At 42.1% G+C, this 23,161-nt stretch overlaps 1 protein-coding gene across 1 annotated transcript in view; it reads right to left on the reverse strand.

The window, feature by feature from the left end:
• Positions 1 to 23,030, reverse strand: part of GUCA1C (guanylate cyclase activator 1C) — a 39,436-nt gene extending 16,406 nt beyond the window's left edge. Inside the window, 3 exon segments of the mRNA XM_010838591.1 lie at positions 22,833 to 22,914; positions 22,916 to 22,973; positions 22,976 to 23,030. Of these exon segments, the coding sequence (XP_010836893.1) occupies positions 22,833 to 22,914; positions 22,916 to 22,973; positions 22,976 to 23,030 (195 nt within the window).
• Positions 23,031 to 23,161: the final 131 nt, after the last annotated feature.

The following is a 23,161-nucleotide window of genomic DNA, read 5'->3' on the forward strand; positions in this document are numbered from 1 at the left end:
TACTTCCTCTTCACTTTCTGCCATAAGGGTGGTGTCATCTGCATATCTGAGGTTATTGATATTTCTCCTGGCAATCTTGATTCCAGCTTAAGCTTCTTCCAGCCCAGTGTTTCTCATGATGTACCCTTCATATAAGTTAAATAGGCAGGGTGACAATATACAGCCTTGACGTACTCCTTTTCCTATTTGGAACCAGTCTGTTGTTCCATGTCCAGTTCTAACTGTTTCTTCCTGACCTGCATATAGGTTTCTCAAGAGCAGAAGTGTCCTAAAAGAAGTCAGCTCAAATGTGCCCAAAACATTACATGGTTTTACCTTTCTTCCACCTGCTTTTCCTACTGCTCACTTCCACTTCACTTGTTAATCCCTAGCAGAGCTGTGGCTGGGACAAGGGAAGTTATTAGAGAGTTGAAATGTAAGGTGACATCAAGATATCATCTCCAGATTTGGTGGGACACAACCATTATTTTTCAGAAACAGGACTGGCAGGTGTGGAGAATAGAAGGTGGGTAATATGGTGTCTAACCACAGGTGCATCTGCTTCTGGGTCTTGTTCCTGTGTCTCCAGGGTTGACCAATCAATACAGTCATTTCCTGGGTAGTTATTGTGTATATTTACCAAAAGGTCACAGAAGCATCTTCCCTGTGAAGACTGAGCTGGTTTGTTATAAGGTGGATACTCCAGTATTTCCATAAAACTTTATATTTTATGATATTTTGTGATGATTCATTTTACGAGTCTTGCTTCAGTGATCACAATTTTCAGTGTCACCTGGGCATGATGGATGACAACAAGGTAGATTGAACAATGTTGTCTTTAGAACATTTGGTATTTTATGATAAGGCACAGTGGGTGGGTGGTCCTAACACATTTTCTTATCCAGGCTTCTAAAGCTCTAGGCAACCTCTACCAGGAGACAAGCAAAAGTATTTTCATTGTGTGGTTTTAAAATGGGCAATTTGGCTCATCTACAGTCAAAGTCGATGGTTATGGGTGAGGAGACCTTTTTACTTAAACAAGTGCGGCCTCTTTCAAAGGCTCCTGCAAGCAAAACATTTCCTGTTTTCATTGGAGCGTTCTGTTATGTGGTCTGGCAAATTAATCCTCACAATCTGCAGTCAGATATCCCTTTCCAATTTTCATCCCATTAAGATTTTGTATAAATTTGCATTGGTGAGACAATTCTGGTGAATATAATTTAATAGTTTGTGTTAATCTTGGAGAGGGCGTTAAGTAAAATGCTTCTTCTGTAAAAAAAGAACAAATCTTGTCTTCAATTGATCTATAGATTTAGGATGGGTGAGAGGGGAAAAAGGAACTACAGAAAAGGCAAGATATTTCTCCAAATGTGACTAGGAGGTATGCAATAGGGAATGTCCAAACCAGCTTTTCTTTGGGGCAACCAAAAGGAAAACTTGTATTTCTGTGGTTGAACTATGGGAGCCCCCATGGCACATAGAACTGTATGAAGAAGTCTGACATTGGCCTTGAGCCAGAATGGGGTTCATAAATTCTATGTCAGAATCAAGTGTGGGCATCAAAATACAGATTCCTAGACATAAACCTGAACAAGAACATCAAAACTACTTGGGATGGAGTCCAAGAAGCTGCAGTTTAAGATGTTCCTCAGGTAATGTCTTATATATCCTAAGATTTGGGAATCACGGACCTACACTGTTTTTCTTATCCATGTCTATCATTGTAGACAATGTTAACATCTAACAACTTTCCAAGTGGCTCTGTAATTGTGGCTTACTCTCACACGAATTTATAAACCTTTATTCAAACTAATTAGAAAAATTATGACCCACAAGGTTCAGCCTCAGAATGAGTCATGAGTACAGTCTAGCCAAAAATTAATTTCAAAATAACAGCAAGTCTTTCGTTTCTGGAACATGACTTGCAAGACATTTATAGGTTTCTGCACAACACCCCCTCCCTCTCCCATCTGCTCCTCCATGTGAATCCTGATGCTCCATCTTCAGCAGTCTCCACTGCCCCATTCCTTCACATGCCTGCCCTACCATGAGAACATTTCGTTCTTTTATTCCAATTTCTCATAATTCTGAATCACAAAACTCTAAAAAGTGGGTTTGGTAAGGGAAGGATCTTCTTTTGAGGTTGAAGGGTGGGGTGGAAATTGGATGAAGACAAAGCCATCTGGTGAGCCTCAGGAGAGTTTGAGAGCCTATTCACAGTTTTACTCCCAAAACATTTATAGATTTATACATCATGTTCTTAGGATAGAGTAGATTACAGGGAAGAGTTAAATGGGGGTCAAGATATGGAAGCATAAATTTCTGTTTCCTAAGGGAGTTTGGTTCCATTACTGTGTTGTTTTGTAGAGGGTGTTCAAGTGAGGGGAAGAGAAATACGTGGAAATGAGCTTTCTCATGGTCTCTGTAAAATGTGTGTGCCTCAGAAACTAAGGCACACTTTTTACATCTATAAAGAAAGTTTAAGAAAAAGATTTTCCCCCAGGAGGTGAAATTCTAGAAGTATATGATAAAAACAAGGGAAACAAAGTCATGCAGTACAACTTCTGCTCAACAGAAAATATTCAGGTGGAATATGATCTCCAGGTGATATTCACGACCTGCCATAAATCAGTTGTTTTAAAAGTAGGATCAATTTGAAATGAAGGTAGAAAGTTAAAGCTGATATGCACATGAAAATAATTGATTTATTATTAAGTGAAAGAACAACCGTTAGTATATTTTAGGAAGCTGTATGGGGGAGGCCCACATCCCAAGCCCCGTGCTGGTCGCTCTCCATGCATTCTCTCTCATTCTAACAACAGCCTTACAGGTAGCATTATTCTTATTTTACAGAAAAGAAAACTGATTTTCAGAGTTTAAATAAACCATCTAAAGCAGCAAAACTGGGATGTGGGTGGATCCAAGATTTAAGATATAGTCAGCCTTGCTTGGGTTTCCCCACTGGCTCAGTGGTAAAGAATCCACCACAATGTAGGAAATGCAGGAGATCTGGGTTTGATCCCTGCACTGGGAAGATCCCCTGGAGAAGGAAATGGCAACCCACTCCAGTATTCTTGCCTGGAGAATCCCATGGACAGAGGAGCCTGGTGGGCTACAGCTGTGGACTCACAGAGTCAGACATGACCGAAGCAACTGAGGACGAGCTTACTCTAAGACTTTCCTTCATATCATGCAATATTGCCCTCAATTTATTAAAACTGAATTCTCTTTCTGGAATAGATGGGACAGGTTCAATGCAGTGGGTTGTTGTGGACTTCTATGTGTGAATAACTTGGTAGTGCAAGTGTGTAAGGTAAGGTAACTCAGTGTCGGAAGATGCTGTGTTTCCTTCAGACCTGGTACTGCCCAAGGTAAAGCTGGTCATGTCCTCTAAGCCATTTAACCTCAGGGAGACTTGAGCCTCTATTGTTGGCTCTCCCTCACTCTGCCACTATAGCCACCTGGCTAAGCAGGACAGGAGGCATTCATCCTCCAGCCCCTTCCTGCATCCAGGTTTGAAGAACACTTCTGTCCATTCTGGAACTCTTGGCCCCTCCCTCCTGGCCCACAGTTTAGCCTCCAGCACCCTACAGATAACAGGGCCTTCCCAGGTGGCTCAGTGTAAAGAATCTGCCTGCCAATGCAGGAGACACAGGTTCAATCCCTGGGTCCGGAAGATCCCGGAGGAAAAAAAGGGCAACTCACTCCAGTATTCTTGCCTGGAGAATTCCATGGACAGAAGAGCCTGGCGGGCTACAATCTATGGTGTCACAGAGAATCACACACGACTGAGTGAGCACGCACACATATGTACCCCCATAGACAACAGCCTCTCACTGCTTACGGCTTCCCCCAGGAATATTCTCCCTTCAGGAGGGCCAATGAGATGAATCAGTACGTGCACCAGTTCTCTTCCAGCTGACCATGTTTAGTCCTCACCCATGCTCTTGGCTAGGAAACTAGAGCCTTCCTTTATGACTGTGGAGTTGGTCCTTGCTTTGGCTCATCATTTCCCCCTCTTTGGGGCCTCCCAACTGCATTAAAACTCTCACTCCTCCATTCTCCCCACCTTCTAAAGTGAAAGTGAAAGTGAAGTCACTCAGTTGTGTATGACTGTTTGTGACCCCATGGACTGTAGCCTGCACCAGGCTTCTCCATCCATGGGGTTTTCCAGGCAAGAGTACCGGAGTGGATTGCCATTTCCTTCTCCAGGGTGTCTTCCTGACCCAGGGATCGAACCCAGGTCTTCCGCCTTGCAGGCAGACGATTTACCCTCTAAGCCAGCAGGGAAACTTCTAAAGCTTTTGAGTAAAATCTCACTGTCGATATCATCTGAGAGGTTCAATACGGTCCCGTCACTCTCTTTGCTTCAGTGATCTTGAGATACAGATATTGAAATTTATCTTAGTGTATTTCAGAGACATTTTCTTCAGGGTTTTGTCCCAATGACAGAACCATGAATTTATGAGCTGGATAATATTACAAAAATTTGGCTTCATTTCATTGATTCAAAATCATGAAATTTCAGCTCTGGAAACAGTCCTTCATTTCAGATGATAAATGAGCTGGACTAGTAATAATAACCATGACAGCAGTGACAGTTGTTGGTGTGATGTAATCCTTGTTATACATTTAGGACTAGGATTGTGCTTTACATGTATGGGCTCATTTAACCCTAACAAGGCCCTAACAGTATTAACCAAGAAGCACAACATCTCAGTTCTAGTAACATTATCATGGAAATAGAAATGACTTATTATAACTAGCTATAAAGCCACATTTGTTCGTGCTGAGTGGGCTTCCCAGGTGGCACCAGTGGTAAAGAACCTGTTTACCAAAGCACAAGATGCAAGAGATTCAGATTCAATCCCTGGGTCAGGAAGTTCTCCTGGAGAAGGGCATGGCAACCCACTCCAGTATTCTTGCCTGGAGAATCCCATGTAGCCTAGTGGGCTACAGTCCATGGGGTTGCAAAGAGTCAGACCCAATTGAAGCAACTGAGCATGCGCACACACACCCTCGTAGTCAGGAAAATAATCCAAATCCAGCAAAAATCCAAACTTTTAGCCCAGATTAAGACTTATTTCCTCCCACAGCTTGGACTTTCTATTATTTTTCACAGAATCACTATCTGAGAAATTCGTGAATCATCACGGTCCCTAACCTGGAGACTGTGAGATGTTTTCATTCTTTTACGTGTGACACTTCAGTGACATTTTGCCAGCTGTGGCAGGCCAGTAGCGACATATGAATTGAAATTTCTGCCTGAAAATGGTTCCTCAGATGGTCAGAAGGAAACCCAGAGAGCAAGTGATAATCACATTATAAAGTGAATCAACAACTGCCAGTGATACTTAATTGGCATTTTAGGAACTGAAAAGAAAGTAGGTAATAAGCGCTATCTCTGTCACATCAAGTACCTGTGAATGCTTTAAAAAATACTTTTGTGAATTTTTTAAATCTGTAAAGGAAACTTGATGTTCAGCATTTATGACCTAGCTCATTTTCACCTACTGACTTCTAACAGCAAACAAAACCTCTTTCAGCCAAGGAATTGCTGGAACATCCTGAAGAGGCTCGCTTCTCTAAAATGAAAATATGCTGGCCTGGGAAATGGATTCTATAATGTGATTGTTATGCAGATCAGACTCAATTGTTCTTGACTTGGTCACCACTGTACAAGATTTGAGGATTCTGGGACAAAGGTCTTCTCAAACTAGCTCCTGGTGTTCATAGGCTTCCTGGATATCCAGGAGCTGACCATCTGCCCCTAGAAAGCCGCCAGCTCAGCGTGCCCTACCCCATAACTTGAAAGCCAGTCTCATATGCACTTCACGGAAGGCAAGACCATTGTCCAGGTTTGATCACTTCTGGAGCTAAGTATGGAAGACTCATGCCAGATTATAATAGCTGCCTTTTGCAAGGAACTTCAAGTAGCTAATGTGGGTTTCTTATCAGCATCAGTCTACTTAAACCAATATTACAATAGATAAAATCTAGGCTCACCCTCGGAGAAGGCAATGGCAACCCACTCCAGTACTGTTGCCTAGAAAATCCCATGGATGGAGGAGCACAGTAGGCTGTAGTCCATGGGGTCACGAAGAGTCGGACACTTACTGAGTGACTTCACTTTCACTTTTCATTTTCATGCATTGGAGAAGGAAACGGCAACCCACTCCAGCGTTCTTGCCTGGAGAATCCCAGGGATGGCAGAGCCTGGTGGGCTGCTGTCTGTGGGATCGCAGAGTTAGACACAACTGAAGCAACTTAGCAGCAGGCTCACCCTAAGTCAGTCAGCCTGTCTCTCAAGACTGCATTATTTCTCCTGGAAGAGTTGGATGCTTGCTCTTTAATGACTGCTAAGTGACATTGTACAGGAGACAGGGATCAAGACCATCCCCAAGAAAAAGAAATGCAAAAAAGCAAAATGTCTATCTGAGGAGGCCTTACAAATAGTTGTGAAAAGAAGAGAAGCAAAAAGCAAAGGAGAAAAGGAAAGATATAAGCATCTGAATGCAGAGTTCCAAAGAATAGCAAGGAGAGATAAGAAAGCCTTCCTCAGTGATCAATACAAAGTAATAGAGGAAAAAAACAGAATGGGAAAGACCAGAAAGCTCTTTAAGAAAATTAGAGATACCAAGGGAACATTATATGCAAAGATGGGCTCGATAAAGGGCAGAAATGGTATGGACCTAACAGAAACAGAAGATATTAAGAAGAGGTGGCAAGCATACACAGAAGAACTGTATAAAAAAGATCTTCATGACCCCGATAATCACGATGGTGTGACCACTCTTCTAGAGCCAGACATCCTGGAATGTGAAGTCAAGTGGGCCTTAGAAAACATTACTATGAACAAAGCTAGTGGAGGTGACAGAATCCCAGTTGAGCTATTTCAAATCCTAAAAGATGATGCTGTGAAAGTGCTACACTCAATATGCCAGCAAATTTGGAAAACTCAGCAGTGGCCACAGGACTGGAAAAGATCAGTTTTCATTCCAATCCCAAAGAAAGGCAATGCCAAAGAATGCTCAAACTACCACACAATTGCACTCATGTCACACGCTAGTAAAGTAATGCTCAAAATTCTCCAAGCCAGGCTTCAACAATATGTGAGCCATGAACTTCCAGATGTTCAAGCTGGTTTTAGAAAAGGCAGAGGAACCAGAGATAAAATTGCCAACATTTGCTGGATCATGGAAAAAGCAAGAGAGTTCCAGAAACAACATCTATTTCTTCTTTATTGACTATGCTAAAGCCTTTGACTGTGTGGATCACTATAAACTGTGGGAAATTCTGAAAGAGATGGGAATACCAGACCACCTGACCTGCCTCTTGAGAAACCTATATGCAGGTCAGGAAGAAACAGTTAGAACTGGACATGGAACAACAGACTGGTTCCAAATAGGAAAAGGAGTACGTCAAGGCTGTATATTGTCACCCTGTTTATTTAACTTCTATGCAGAGTACATCATGAGAAATGTTGGGCTGGAGGAAGCACAAGCTGGAATCAAGATTGCCAGGAGAAATATCAATAACCTCAGATATGCAGAGGACACCACCCTTATGGCTGAAAGTGAAGAGGAATTAAAAAGCCTCTTGATGAAAGTGAAAGAGGAGAGTGAAAAAGTTGGCTTAAAGCTCAACATTCAGAAAACGAAGATCATGGCATCTGGTCCCATCACTTCATGGGAAACAGTGGAAACAGTGACTGACTTTATTTCTGGGGGGCTCCAAAATCACTGCAGATGGTGATTACAGCCATGAAATTAAAAGACGCTTACTCCTTGGAAGGAAAGTTATGACCAACCTAGATAGCATATTCAAAAGCAGAGACATTACTTTGCCAACAAAGGTCCGTCTAGTCAAGGCTATGGTTTTTCCAGTGGTCATGTATGGATGTGAGAGTTGGATTGTGAAGAAAGCTGAGTGCGAAAGAATTGATGCTTTTAAAGTATGGTTTTGGAGAAGACTCTTGAGAGTCCCTTGGACTGCAAGGAGATCCAACCAGTCCATCCTAAAGGAGATCAGTCTGGGTGTTCATTGTAAGGATTGATGCTAAAGCTGAAATTCCAATACTGTAGCCACCTCATCGAAGAGTTGAATCACTGGAAAAGGCTCTGATGCTTGGAGGGATTGGGGGCAGGAAGAGAAGGGGATGACAGAGGATGAGATGGCTGGATGGCATCACTGACTTGATGGATGTGAGTCTGAGTGAACTCTGGGAGTTGGTGATGGACAGGGAGGCCTGGCGTGCTGCGATTCGTGGGGTCACAAAGAGTCAGACATGACTGTGCGACTGAACTGAAGTCACTTCAGTCGTGTCCGACTCTGTGCAACCCCACAGACGGCAGCCCACCAGGCTCCCCTGTCCCTGGGATCCTCCAAACAAGAACACTGGAGTGGGTTGCCATTTCCTTTTCCAATGCATGAAAGTGAAAAGTGAAAGTGAAGTCACCCAGTCATGTCCGACTCTTAGCGACCCCATGGACTGCAGCCCACCAGGCTCCTCCGTCCATGGGATTTTCCAGGCAAGAGTACTGGAGGGGGGTGCCATCGCCTTCTCCTCTTTAATGACTAGGAGAGGTAATAGGGGATGTGGACAATGGCAGACTAGATGGTGGAAAGTATGTAGTATATTCTGGGCATTTTTAATTTTTACTATAATTGTAACTAAAAGGTCAGAGGAATTGCTTCTGAATTATTAGTTTGGTACCCAGAATCCCCCTTTTATATGTATCCATGGTACACAGTTCTTTGTTGGGGGCAGAAATTGGCCGAGAAACCAGTTTTCTGTCATTTTGTAGTTTTTCTGGTATAACAGTGCTGGCTACACATTTGAATCATCTGACAGCATAAACAATTTTGACTTAGTTGGACTGAGGCGGAGACTCAGTCCCTGGTATTAATATACCCAGGTGCTTCTGTTCCGAATCAAACTTGTGTCTACTCACCTGTATACAGTAGAGCTGATCTACTGATGCCGGATTGTGGTGAAGGAAAGTGCAGCATTCGTTTGCAAGGCTGATCAGGGAGTATTAGCCTCTAATGCTCAAAAGACCCCCAACTCCCCAGTGGTTTCAGGGAAAGGTTTATTAAAGACAGGGTGAGCGAGAGGTTTGCAGGGTGAGTGATTAGCTCAAGGACAGTCTAATTAGCCAGGAGTTAACATCAACCTCCTGGTTCCAACCAATTTGGGATCTAAGTGCTTGTGGTCAGCATGCAGTTTAACTTCTTCCACCTGGTGAGGGTTTCAGTATCTGCAAACAGCTCAAGGGTATGGGGATAAGGCAATGGCACCCCACTTCAGTACTCTTGCCTGGAAAATCCCATAGATGGAGGAGCCTGGTAGGCTGCAGTCCGTGGGGTCGTTCAGAGTCGGACAGGTCTGAGCGACTTCACTTTCACTTTTCACCTTCATGCATTGGAGAAGGAAATGGCAACCCACTCCAGTATTCTTGCCTGGAGAATCCCAGGGACAGGGGAGCCTAGTGGGCTGCCGTCTATGGCGTCGCACAGAGTTGGACATGACTGAAGCGACTTAGCAGCAGCAGCAGCAAGGGTAGGGAGACTCAGGAAGAACTAAAGGTCCTTGACTGTGTTTAATGGCTAAGTTATTGTTACTCTCTTGTTTGGTTGTTTTCCTTTGTTTCTGCATTTTCTCACTTTTCTGATTAAATTTGCTCTTCGGAACTTGGGGAAGGCCTCAGAAGCTAAGTTTTCTATAAGCAGAGGCCATGAGGTGGTCTTTCCTGGGAAGGCCCCATAGGGTCCTACTGAGTTGTACTTTAGTTATTTAGCCAGAATTGAGATCCAGCAGGTTTTGTTAAAATATGAGTTACAACAGCTTAAATCTACATTAGCAGGTATAGTTTAATGGGTGAAAGTCTGAGAGCCTCAGCCAAAATGTTGACAATTGGTGGTATATATGAAAATGCTTTGTAAATTATGAAGTGCTAAACAAGTGAGATTTTTTATTAATCTCCAGCAAATGCTTCCTAAGAATACCTGTGCTTGTAGTTCTGAAGTTAGTAGCCTTGGTCTTTTCACCCTTAAGAGATTGTGGCCTAATTGTTTACAATCTAATAAATGGTCATGTTTCAAGTAAGTATGTCTAATGAATAGTGGCAGTAATTGCGGTCACCTTATTATAGGCCAGACAACCAGATACAGTGTTATCGTCTGCAGGGCAGCCAGGGGAGTAATGATCAGCAGCAATTATGACACGAGTTAAAAGCAGGTTGCTTGCTGCAATTTTTAAGAGCTCTCACATGAAGAGAGACTAAGAACTCAGACAGCCAAAGGTCACTTCTGAATTTCAAGTAGAGCTAGGGCTTCCTTTCAGGTATCCTGGGTTAGACAAGACAGTAAAACCTCAGATGATTCCCATGTAATTAATTGCATTCTGTGACTGGCAATCATTGCATGGAGCCAGTATTGCCCCAAACAGCACAAATGAATGTCTGATGCACTCAGATTAATAAAAGACAAGAAATTGTAGGAAAGCAACCGCTGTACTTCTAGACATGTCTCATTTGGAAATATAATTTGAGTTCTATAACAAGGAGAGAATCTCTGTGGAGGCTGAGGTCAGTGTTAACTGCATTTTACAGGCTTCCCAGGTGGTGCTACTGGTAAAGAACCCACCTGCCAATGCAAGAGATGTAGGATACTCAGGTTTGATCCCTGGGTCAAGAAGATTCCCTGGAAGGGGACACGGTAACCCACACCAGTATTCTTGCCTGGAAAATCCCATGGACAGAGGAGCCTGGCAGACTACAGTCCATGGGGTCGCAAAGAGTAAGACATGACTGAAGTGACTTAGCATGCACACCTGCATTTTACAGATAAGCATACCCTCCTTTGTGGGCTGTACTACACATTTTTTCAAAGTTTTCTCCCACATTATCACATAAGTGCAGTGATAATATAGGCAGGATAGGTTTTGTCTGTTTGGGAATTTAATATTAACACAGGTCATGAGCCTAGTCCAAGATTCACACAGCAGTAAGGGTCAGAGTGGGGTCAGAGTCTGGCAATCCCACCCCCTCCCAGGTGCTGGCCCCACTGTTCCCATGGTGACCAGCTGGTGATGGAAGAGATTCACAGAAGGGCTCATTGAGAATAGTCAGGACATTTGATATTAAAGCAAAGATTTGAATTGTATACATATTATTGGTAAACTGTCACATTGTGCACAGCTTGCCCTTTTTCCTCAGTTTTCTTCCTGTAGACAGGTTAATCAGCCATGTTTCTCAGAATTCCTCACTATTCCCTCACTCTTGAGTCCCAGGATCTGTTTGAGGTTGCATAATCTGAGAACTTGTGTTGGCTGTTTTATCCTAGTGTTCTGACTATCTTTGCTGATGACTGTTTATCTGGCTCAAACCACCACTCTATAGTTTTGGAACAGAGACAAAACAGAATACACACCACATTGAAATGGTTTCCCTCATTCTTTAGCTTATGGATTTGACTACTTTAGCCCTGCATGTCAGGAGTTAGGCATTAGAGAAAATATGTTTTCCTATGCCCAAATAGCTCATTAAATTCCCTTAAGAAAGTTCCCATCCCATGATCCTTACTTGTAAGATAGATTCACTGCTAGCCTAGAAAGCTTTCATGTAAACAGAGATGAGACGTAAAGTAAAAGTAACTGCTAACAACTTGAATTTTTGCTGGAGCTCTGTGATCCAGCTCTTCTGAGTAAGAGGAAGAAGGTGATGCTTTCCTTTGAGGAGGGAGTGGTGCTCCAAGAGGTCTGCAATCCCCTTCCTCCCTTTACTGGAAGCCCTTCCCACTCCCCCTTTTTCCTTAGAAGAGAAGCCTGAATTAGGATAGTTCTTTAGGATATTAGCCCACCCTTTTCTTCATCTGTTGGCTTTTTGAAAACTCACCATTCCTTGCCTCAACATCTTATCTCCTAACTTCTTGCAGTGGGAAAGGCCTACGAACTTTGACTTGGTAACAGTTTGAATTCCAAATTCAAAGAAACTCTTCTACCTCCCTTGTAAGACCTTGGTCTTACAGGAGACAAAGCTTCTAACAAGTCTTTTAGGCCCATTTCCCACTCCCCCATATTCCTTCTGTACCAGCAGTCAGGCTTCTGTTAGCTCACTTCCATTACCCTATTAGATAACAGCTCCATCACTGCCCTCAAGAAGGTATCTGACAAAAGATCACTTTCAGAGAAACTTAGACTCAGTTTGAGAGCTGAAAATGGCACTCTGCTTGGAAGGCACCACTATGGTTTATTTTGCCCTAAGCACAGCAAGCCAAGATGCCTAGATTTGAGGCAAACAGAATTATTTGCAGCAAGAGAGCAGAACAAAGAGACAGAAAAACAGAGCTCAAATCTTTCTTTCAAAGGCCAGAGGTGGGGGTATTTATGGGATGAGGACTAGAGAAGCACATTATCGGTCTGGGATGTGAGGAGCTTGGGGAAGTAGGGACAGGTGAGTGGGAAAAAGTGTGTCACCATCGTTCTGCACAGGCGTAATTAGGCTATGGGCCTCTACATCTTCAATAGGTCACTGAGCAGATACTTACACATGCCTAGTTGGAGGGTCAGTGGTCCTAGCTAGTCTTAATGGGCTCAGCTTGAACCAGGCACATCTGACTCCAAGAACCTGGACAACAACTCAGGCAAACATCTTATTGTTGAAGCTACATGCACCTTGGAGAACATGCAAATTTTAAAATGATCTTGATTAGAGAAGGCAGGTGAAGTGGATTTGGCCCAAGGTTTCATACCCAGATGCCTAGGTGTGGCCCTGAGGGCTATGCATTGCCCTTCACAGTGTTACAGCAGCAGCAAGAATGTGGACCAGGAGCCACAGGGATTCAGGGCTGGCTTTCTGCTTTGAGATTTTCCAGGCAAATCACTCCTGGCATTTAGGTGCTTTGAGGGCCTCATTTCTCAGCCATGATTTTAGAATCAGTGTAGTCCCAGAAATTGACTGGCTGTCAGCATGGAGCATAAGGTGGAGATGAGGCGCCTGGAGGGTGTGCTCCCCAGTCATGCTCCTGCAGTAACCTTCTACTTTAGTGAGGACCTCATTGACCGGTCTCTCTTCTACCCCACACTTTAAGTTGAACTGTTTTCTTTGTTGAAATACTCAACTATTTTGCAAAAGGTGGGAAATACCAGAGTAATTTAGAGTGCAACCTTTGGTGTCAGACTGTCAGCGTTCCAATTCTGCTATGTAGTTTTAGGCAAGTTACTTAGCCTCTCTGTGCTTCAGGGTCCTGATCTGTAAAATGGAAATGATAAAAATAGTACCTACTCTTGTGTTACTGTTGTGAGAATTCTATAAAATAATAAAGTGTTTTAAGACAGTAACTGGTACGGAAATGTTCATTAAGCATTAGCTTTTTTAGCATAATTCAACCTCTTCATTTCTTTGAAGATCTCAAAATGCCTCCACAAAATCTTTCCTAACTAACTGTACGACTTGGTTTTCAATGCATTTTCTGATCTCAGTAAATGTACCTTGAATAGCACAGCCCTGCTATAGTTTGCTGTATTACATTGACTTATTTTCATCTTAAGGCATTTCATTTTGACATGACTTTTATCCACTAGATTATCAACTCTTTCAGGGCACAGAAATCATGTCTTCTACCTACTTACTCACCCCCACCTCCACAACCCTCCAAAACTTGAGTGTGATTTTTCTCCTGTTACCTGAACTGCTGAGATGGAATTGAAGAGCTCTCTGGCCCTCCCAGTCAGGTTGCCTAAGAATAGGCTGGACAAGTTTTAAAAGCAGCCCTATAGTCCCAAGACCCATCATGAACCATGAAGCTAGAGAGTAAGTATTATGCTTTTCTTTCAATCTTTGATTCTTTATTCACTTTTATTTTTATGAGGATGCATTTGTCATCTGGCTAGATTGTAAATGCCTTTGAGGACAGGGACCAATTACCATTCATCTTTGTGCCTACCTTCCTTACATCATGCCTCCCAGGAGCTCGATAAAATATTTGCAAATAGAGTGAGTTAATAATATGGTGTATTAAGGATGTGACTTTGCTCCGGGTAATCCCTTCCATCATTCAGCCCTCCCACGTTCAGTAAAGACATTCACTGCCTGAGAGATAAGACAGTGCAGCAGAAAGGCAGAAATCAAGAGGTCATTCTTAGCTCTTGAGTTTCAACTGTTTAAGCCATTTGGGATTCAAAGCATAAAATGTATGCCATAAACAAAAGATTTGGAAGAACACATAATTAGAGTGAGTTTCTCTAGTTTCTCCTGGCTACTCTCAAGTTAAATAAGCATTCCATAGGCGGGGGAAGTGACAAATAGGGAAGGAAAGGAGAAGTTGCAAGACAGTGGGAAGAAAGGCACTGCTCTGTGAGGGTCCAAACTAGTTGGAAGGGTAGAGGAGAGACATATCAGGTGCAGTTGGCAGAGGTAAGGGTAGAAGCAATAGGAATAAAGGAACAAAGGAGGTGATTAAGTGTTGGTGATTAAATAGTTAATCCCATTAGGGAATTGTAAATAGAAAATGTATGAGTTGCTGTTGTTCGGTCGCTAAGCTGTATCCAACTCTTTGCAATGCCATGGGCTGCAGCACGCCAGGCTTCCCTGTTCACTGTCTGAGTTTGCTCAAACTCATGTCTATTGAGTCAGTGATGCCATCTAACCATCTCATCCTCTGTCACTGCCTTCTCCTCTTGCCCTCAATATTCCTAGCATCAGTGTCTTTTCCAATGAGTTGGCTCTTTGCATCAGGGTGGCCAAAGCATTGGAGTTTCAGCTCTATCCCCAGTCTTTCCAATATCCAGTAATCAATATTCAGGTTGATTTCTTTTAGGACTGACTAGTTTGATCTCCTTGCTATCCCAGGGACTCTCAAGAGTCTTCCCCAGCACCACAGTTAGAAAGCACCAATTCTTTGGTGCTTAGCCTTTTGTATGGTCCAACTCTCACATCCATAACTACTGGAAGGACCTTTGTTGGCAAAGTGATGTCTCTGTTTTTTAATACCTGTAAGTTAATGACCATTCAAGAAAGAAAGTTCACTTAACCACAAAACCAAGCAGGCTTGCTCAGCAACAGAACCATGTAACCAAACTAAGAGACATGCCCCCAAGCAATAAAACAATTGTAGCATGAGCCCCACATCCTGCCCAGTGAGCTCAGTAAATTAGGACATACTCTCAGCATACATAAAAAACAATTTGTGAACCTAGCTTGACCATATAGGGACAAGAAAACTCCCCTGCTCAGGAGGAGAAGCTGACGATGAAAGCGTAATGTCCACTCAAGAATGATGAAGAAGGTGTTCTCCCCTCCCCACTTTCTTTGATTACAAACATGTAAGTCACGAAGTACTCAAGACAGCACCCTCTCACTTTATTCTAATACATCACTTGTCTGTGACTTTTCTTCCAGCTAAATTCTTTCTGTGCTGAGACACAAATGACCAGAGCTATTCAGAGCCCTGAAATGCTACCTAATACTTTCAGAAGCACCTGTGATTTACTGGGTAGAACATATTGAGCTTGGGAGGAAAGGCTGTGAGGAGTGTTTGGCCAGACAATCCTGAGCCAGGCTAACAGGCCTCTGTGGCTAAGAGTAGAGACAAGCCAAGGGAGAGAATCCGACACAGCAGGCCTAGCCATGTGGAGACAGGGACCTTCTACGTGAAGTAGCAGATGAGGAGAGATTCTGTCTCAGCAAACACAAGGGTGGGACAGAGGCTCCTCTGCCCTCTGTTAATTCCTTGAGTTTTAGAGCCACCCCTTTGGGTTCATAGGCAATCCTGAAAAGTTGAGGGAGAAATCTAGGTAAAATGGGGACTGAAAATAGAACTTAATTATGGAAAACTAAATCAACATGTTTTAAATGCCTGAGTGTGTGAGCTGAAATTCTTACCAGCTGCACAAATAAAAAATACATTTAAAATTTGTGAGATAATTGAGATAATCACTCCAGTTGATCACTAGTTTAAAATTTGGAAGACACAGTATCCTTCCTTGGTGTAAATATGGGGAAAAGAGGGGAAGGTGAAGGAGAGAGAGAGGAATGGAAAGAGGTCCATGTATTAAAGGCTACTAGAGTTGTCACTTCCCTTGTTATTTTATTCAATGACTCAGTAAATGTTTGTTCAACATCCACTTTATGCCACTGGGCTTGGTGCCTCATCTTGGGAAATATCCCCTTAAAGGCGATGATTAATTTTTCATTTTTATTCTTCATATTTCTGCACTTCTGTTTCATTAGGATGAATACATGCATCACTTGCATTTAAAAAGAGAACAGTGAAATGAAGTAGAGCAAACTGAGCGTGTAGCATGAAGAAAGCAGTGCAGCTGGAATGAAAGGAGTACGGGATAATAGCAGCGCAAGCTCTCCTGCACTGCCAGCCTCTGACTGGACCTCAGCAGAGCAGAAGTATTAAGAAGTTCAGTATCACCCACGCTGGATGCTTAGATCCCAGGGTGCAGGTTCATGTCTAGTTTAGGAAGAAGTTTCCAGGGAACTGGGTGTTTTGCATTCATCTCCAGGTGAAGCATGTGGATACTCAAGTAAGAACAGTGCAGCTGTGTCCACTTTCACAGCCTCTTAGGAACTGATAGCCAGCAATAACATTTTTCATAATGTTTTTGGAATACTGGTGCTGGCCCAGACCCAGTTCAAATGCTCATCATCTTTCCATCATCTTTTGCTTTGGCAGGGAGTTGTTAGATAAAGACTCATTCTCCCTAGCAAATCAATGGTGTACATGTGGGGAAGGAGGTGGCCCTGGTCAGTCCTTGGAGCCCACTTATCTTCAAGTCCTGCTGTCTCACCCTATGTGGGTTTATTACATGATGTTACTGTGTTGTATATTTTAATGAAGACTTCATGTTTTGATGAAGTTACTCACTACCAAGTTTGGGTCAGGCTGAAGCTAAAGCTCTGGTAGTTTGACCACCTGATGAGAAGAGCCAACTCATTGGAAAAGACCCTGATGCTGGAGAAAATTGAAGGCAAAAGGAGAAGGGGGTGGCAGAGGATAGATGGCTTGATAGTATCACTGACTCAATGGACATCAATTTGAGCAAACTCCAGGAGATGGTGAAGGATAGAGGAGCCTGGTGTGCTGCAGTCCATGGGGTTGCAAACAGTCTGACATGACTTAGCAACTGAGCAACACAACCCTCAGCTTCAAATCCATAGGATTTCCATAATGGAAGGGACAATTCCTAGTGGTAGAAATGAAGGCATCTATGTTGTGCCTTCCACAGAAACAGACCTTAGTTTGGAGGAGAGCAATTTCCATCACTGACCTCACCTACAAAGATTGGCTAATATAATAATACCTTTACTCCATTTGTTTTTGTTACAAAATTTTAAAAATCCATTTTTATTTTTATCATGTATATCATACCTGTACATATCTAAAATTAAAAGACTTATACTTTAAAACTTTGAACTTTTTGTTTTTTTTTCTAGCCTTTTATTTACATGTTTACAATTGAGATGCTTATTCTGCTTATGTCTTGATTTATCAATTTTAGACTTTATTTACTTCCTGTTATAGCAAATGACAAGGATTTGACTCTATGATTCTTCTACTCATCCCAGTGGTGTGCTGGAGTTTATTCTACCTGCTGGTAAGGGCTGACAGTTAAATTTTCAGAAAATTTGCAAGCCAAGTATTAAATGACTGTTGGCTTGAAATTGGCCAGGGTGGGCATATTTATACTATGGAAACCAGCAAGTGTTACCAGGGCTACTTCCCCTCAGAACACTAGTTGTTAACATTTCCTAGTATACCACTAGTCTTCCTCCTTATTCTCACAATTGTAGATTAATATAAAAGTCAGAAGTTTCATTTTAGTGACTCTGGTAAATTTTGTTCTCTGCATAGCCCATTGGTTTACTAAAATTCAATCCCTGGGTCAGGAAAATCCCCTGGAGGAGGAAATGGCAACCCACTCCAGTATTCTTGCTGGGAAATCCCATGGACAGAGAAGCCTGGAGGGCTACAGTTCATGGGCCTGCAGAGTCAGACATGACCTAGCGACTGAACAACAAAATGTTTACTGAGTGTCAAATATCAACCTACAAGGGAGTGTGATTAGCCAAAGGAATAAACTTGATACTCTATATTTTGGAATCTATTTACTCTATGCACTATTCTTATAGGCTTGAGTACAAGCCAAAGCCAGTCAGAAATGGCAAGGGAGAAAAAGATTGGAAGCTTTTTGGTGTAACAATCAGAAAGCTGGGTATGGTATGTTTGACAGCAGGAAAAGGGACAGAAAAGCAAACACAACAAAAGCATGTACTTTCAGGATTTCTGACATTATGAAACTTAGCCACAGCAACTTCAGTAGGCATACGTACTTCTTGGTATTTCATAAGTGTAACAATCAATGTTCATAATAATGGCTAATATCAAGAAAATGTTTACCAGCACTTTGAGGAAATAGGAAAGTCTTCTAGAATGATTTCCATCCAGAATAGTAAAACTGCAGAGGAGCTCCATTGAAAGAGTAAATCCTCTGGGTTTCTGGACAGCTGATAGTTTTATTGATCTAATTAAATATATGGCTTTTTTTTGTTTTCCTGTGCATAACTGCATATCATTTCTTGCTATCACCTGATAATGAGCAATTCTTACTCTTCTCATTTTATGACTTGATTTTACGTTGAGATCCCCCACAACTTTTGTGGCATTAATCATCACTGTGTGGGTTTACTTGCTTCCTAAGCAAAATGGTATCTTATGATAAATCATAAAAAGAGACAGAAATCATAAATACCTTTATGATAAATCAATAAAGGACAGAAATGGTATGTATCTAACAGAAGTAGAAGATATTAAGAAGAGGTGGCAAGAATACACAGAAGAACTATACAAAAAAGATCTTCATGACCCAGATAATCACGATGGTGTGATCACTCATCTAGAGCCAAACATCCTGGAGTGTGAAGTCAAGTGAGCCTTAGGAAGCATCACTACAAACAAAGCTAGTGGAGGTGATGGAATCCCAGTTGAGCTATTTCAAATCCTAAAAGATGATGCTGTGAAAGTGCTGCACTGAATATGCCAGCAAATTTGGAAAACTCAGCAGTGGCCATAGGACTGGAAAAGATCAGTTTTCATTCCAATCCCAAAGAAAGGCAATGCCAAAGAATGCTCAAACTACTTCACAATTGCACTCATCTCACACACTAGTAAAGTAATGCTCAATATTTTCCAAGCCAGGCTTCAGCAGTACATGAACTATGAACTTCTAGATGTTCAAGCTGGTTTTAGAAAAGGCAGAGGAACCAGAGATCAAATCGCCATCATCCATTGGATCAAAGAAAGAGAAAGAGAGTTCCAGAATAACATCTATTTCTGCTTTATTGACTACACCAAAGCCTTTGGCTGTGTGGATCAAAACAAACTATGGGAAATTCTTCAAGAGATGGGAATACCAGACCACCTGACCTGCCTCCTGAGAAATCTGTATACAGGTCAAGAAGCCACAGTTAGAACCGGACATGGAACAACATGGTTCCAAATTGGGAAATGAGTACGTCAAGGCTTATTTAACTTGTCACCCTGCTTATTTAACTTATACACAAAGTACAACATGTGAAATGCCAGGCTGGATGAAGCACAAGCTGGAATCAAGATTGCCGGGAGAAATATCAATAACTTCAGATATGCAGATGGCACTATCCTTATGGCAGAAAGTGAAGAAGAACTAAAGAGCCTCTTGATGAAAGTGAAAGAGGAGAGTGAAAAAGTTGGCTTCAAACTCAAGATTCAGAAAACTAAGATCATGGCATCTGGTCCCATCACTTCATGGCAACTAGACGGGGAAACAATGGAAAGAGTAACAGATTTTATTTTCTTGGGTTCCAAAATCACTGCAGATGGTGACGGCAGCCACAAAATTAAAAGACACTTTCTCCTTGGAAGAAAAGCTATGACCAACCTAGACAGCATATTGAAAAGCAGAGACATTGCTTTGTTGACAGAGGTCCGTCTAGCCAAAGCTATGGTTTTCCAGTAGTCACGTATGAATGTGAGAGTTGGACTATAAAGAAAGCTGAGCACCGAAGAGTTGATGCTTTTGAACTGTGGTGTTGGAGAAGACTCTTGAGAGTCCCTTGGACTGCAGGGGTATTGAACCAGTCCATCCTAAAGGAAATCAGTTCTCAATATTCATTGGAAGAACTGATGCTGAAGCTGAAGCTCCAATACTTTGGCCACCTGATGTGAATAACTGACTCATTGGAAGAGATCCTGATGCTTGGAAAGACTGAAGTCAGGAGGAGAAGGGGATGGACAGAGGATGGAATGGTTGGATGGCATCACTGATTCGATAAACATGAGTTTGAGCAGGCTCTGGGAGTTGGTGATGGACAGGGAAGCCTGGCATGCTGCCATCTGTGGGGTCACAAAGAACTGGACACGACTGAGCAACTGAACTGAACTGATGATAAATCATGAAGAGCAGAACTTCCCAGCCATTTCAGTTGAGCTCTGATATGGCTGTTCCACAACTGTCACCGACAGGATTCTCGATCTAGTGGCACACACATCCCAGACACTCTGGCCACTGTCTGCCTCTGCTTCCTTGACGCCATGTGCCTGTTCTTGCATAGAAGCCTCTGATACCCACAGTGCTTTCACAAACACAGGGCTGACAACAAAATTGCTGGTCTGGGACATAACATCAACACCTTTGAAAAATACCTAAAGTACTTGATACTTGATAGCTTATTTTCTAAACACTCAGGAATACCATTGTCAGAGTCTGAAAAGCTAGTCTGTAGCAGCAGACTTCCATTGGGAAGCTCACAGCAGGCACAGGGAGTAGGTCAGCAACAGCCACACGAATTAGACATAGAGAATGCTGGGGGGTGGGCGCGTGAAGAAGCAAGCGGAGAAAGGCACAGCACAGGCAGAGGCAAAGACACACAACAGGACAGTGAGCACAACAGGCTGTTACAACAAAAGTACCAAAGACAGAAAGGTCTAAACAAAAATGTGTTCCTCACAGTTCTTAGGCTGGGAAGTCCAAGATCAAAGGGACAGGCAGATACAGTGTCTGGTGAGGGCCCATTTCCTGATTCGTAGCCAACTGTCTTCTCACCATGTCCACCTATGGAGAAACGGGCTGAGAGCTCTCTGGGGCCTCTATATAAGGGATCCCACGCATGAAGGCTCGGCCCTCATGAAATAATCACCCCCAAGATCCCTCACCTCCAAATACCATCATATTGGGGTCTGGGGTTTCAATATAGGATTTGAGAAGGGATCATAAACATTCAGTCTATAGCATATCAAAATCCTTTTTCATAGTTAAGAACAAAAGCAGAATCTGCCTCATTTTCCTACTGACTTGTAAGCTCCTTGGGGGTAGAGCTGGGTTTGCTTGCATCTACACTAAGTTAAATTAATGAGGAAGAAAACACTGTCATGATAAGCACGCAGTCCTTAATGCATATTTGAAAACAAAGAACAAAGGACAATAATGTCCTAAAAAAAAACTCTGTTTCTGTCATTGCCACAAGGATTAAAATAGCTGTTAATTTTACTCAGGTTTAAAATTCCCAAATTCCTGGCTATTACATCTAAGTCATCTGTTTTTTGTGTTTTTTTTTTTTTGGCTTAAAAGCTCTAAAAGCTGTATTTGATTCCATACATCCTAATGGACAGACAGTAGCTTTAACTGTACTGAGTTAATTATCTCTTCTTTATCTTCTATTATCATGCACAGTCTTCTAAAGTCATCTATTTTTCTATGAGTAGTATTTTCCCTTGCCTTTTGTTCTAGATGGAATCAGTACATTTTGAAATATACAAATCTACAGACAAAACAACTGAAATGTACAAGGAAAAGCAGATAGGAAGAATTTAGCCCAGTATTTCAGATTGTTACTTTTTTATCTTATTTTTCCTATCCTATGCTTTTCTTTTGGAGAAGGCGATGGCACCCCACTCCAGTACTCTTGCCTGGAAAATCCCATGGACGGAGGAGCCTGGTAGGTGGCAGTGCATGGGGTCGCACAGAGTCGGACACGACTGAACAACTTCACTTTCACTCTTCACTTTCATGCATTGGAGAAGGAAATGGCAACCCACTCCAGTGTTATTGCCTGGAGAATCCCAGGGACAGGGGAGCCTGGTGGGATTTCTTATGCCTCGCACAGAGTCGGACACAAATGAAGCAACTTAGCAGCATGCTTTTCTTTTCTCATTTTTCTATTTTTAAGACATATAATTAAATCTGCAGTATCTCTTCAGGAATGAGTAAATTTGAGACAATAGTTGAGTAACAATCTTTAGAAACTAACATTTATCTGAATTTAAAACTGTACTTTTTTTTTTTTTCTGGCTTTCCCCAAACTAAATTGGTCAGACATGAAAAAAAGGAAAGGATTTTGAAGCATTCTAACTTTTGATTTGAGTACGAACAACATGTTGGCTAATCTGTATTGATTTTATCTGCCAATCCAGATGCAATCACACTTTTAAAAGTAGGTTCCTGTAATTTGCTTTTCTATAAAATGTCACCAATGCATTAAATACTTTGAAAACAGTCTTTGTAAATCAATCTGCACTTATTAGATCTGTTTAAACGATAGCATTAGAATTCCATGCCGAGATTTAATTTGGTTTTAAAATAACTCCCTACATGCAGAACATTTCCAAGGGCGGAGAGGCTAGTTCCCAATTATTTTCATGCCGGCAGTGCTAAATGTGTTTAATGACTCACTTACCTACAAGCTGCGGGTTCTCTGAAGACCTCACAATTCGGTGGAACACACACATTTACCTCAAGCTATTTTATTTATTGAAAAAAGGAGGAAATGCAGAACCATACCCAAATGATAAGTAAAAGTTCTTACCTTGTTCTTGACCATGGTATTACAGACTTGATCAACATGTCGACTGACTTTTTGATTCAGACCTTGCAGACCCAAGCACGTCAAACTCAGGCAGTGTTTGCAGACTGGATGGGTATTCCATTGTAAGTTTTCTGTACCACAGGTCTCATTAGCAGGAACTGCTGTCTCACCACCCACTACAGATTTGTCAGTCCCCATCCTGATTCACAGTCTATAGCTTTTTCTCTATTTTCATGTAAGGTCTTTCTGAATTTAGTCTCTCACGCTTCACTAAAACTTGAGGTTAACATATGCTCTTAGAAAACTCCTCTAAACCTCTTACAGCTATA

Source organism: Bison bison, unplaced genomic scaffold (assembly GCF_000754665.1).
Source record: "Bison bison bison isolate TAMUID 2011002044 unplaced genomic scaffold, Bison_UMD1.0 scf7180017864098, whole genome shotgun sequence".
Taxonomy (NCBI): domain Eukaryota; kingdom Metazoa; phylum Chordata; class Mammalia; order Artiodactyla; family Bovidae; genus Bison; species Bison bison.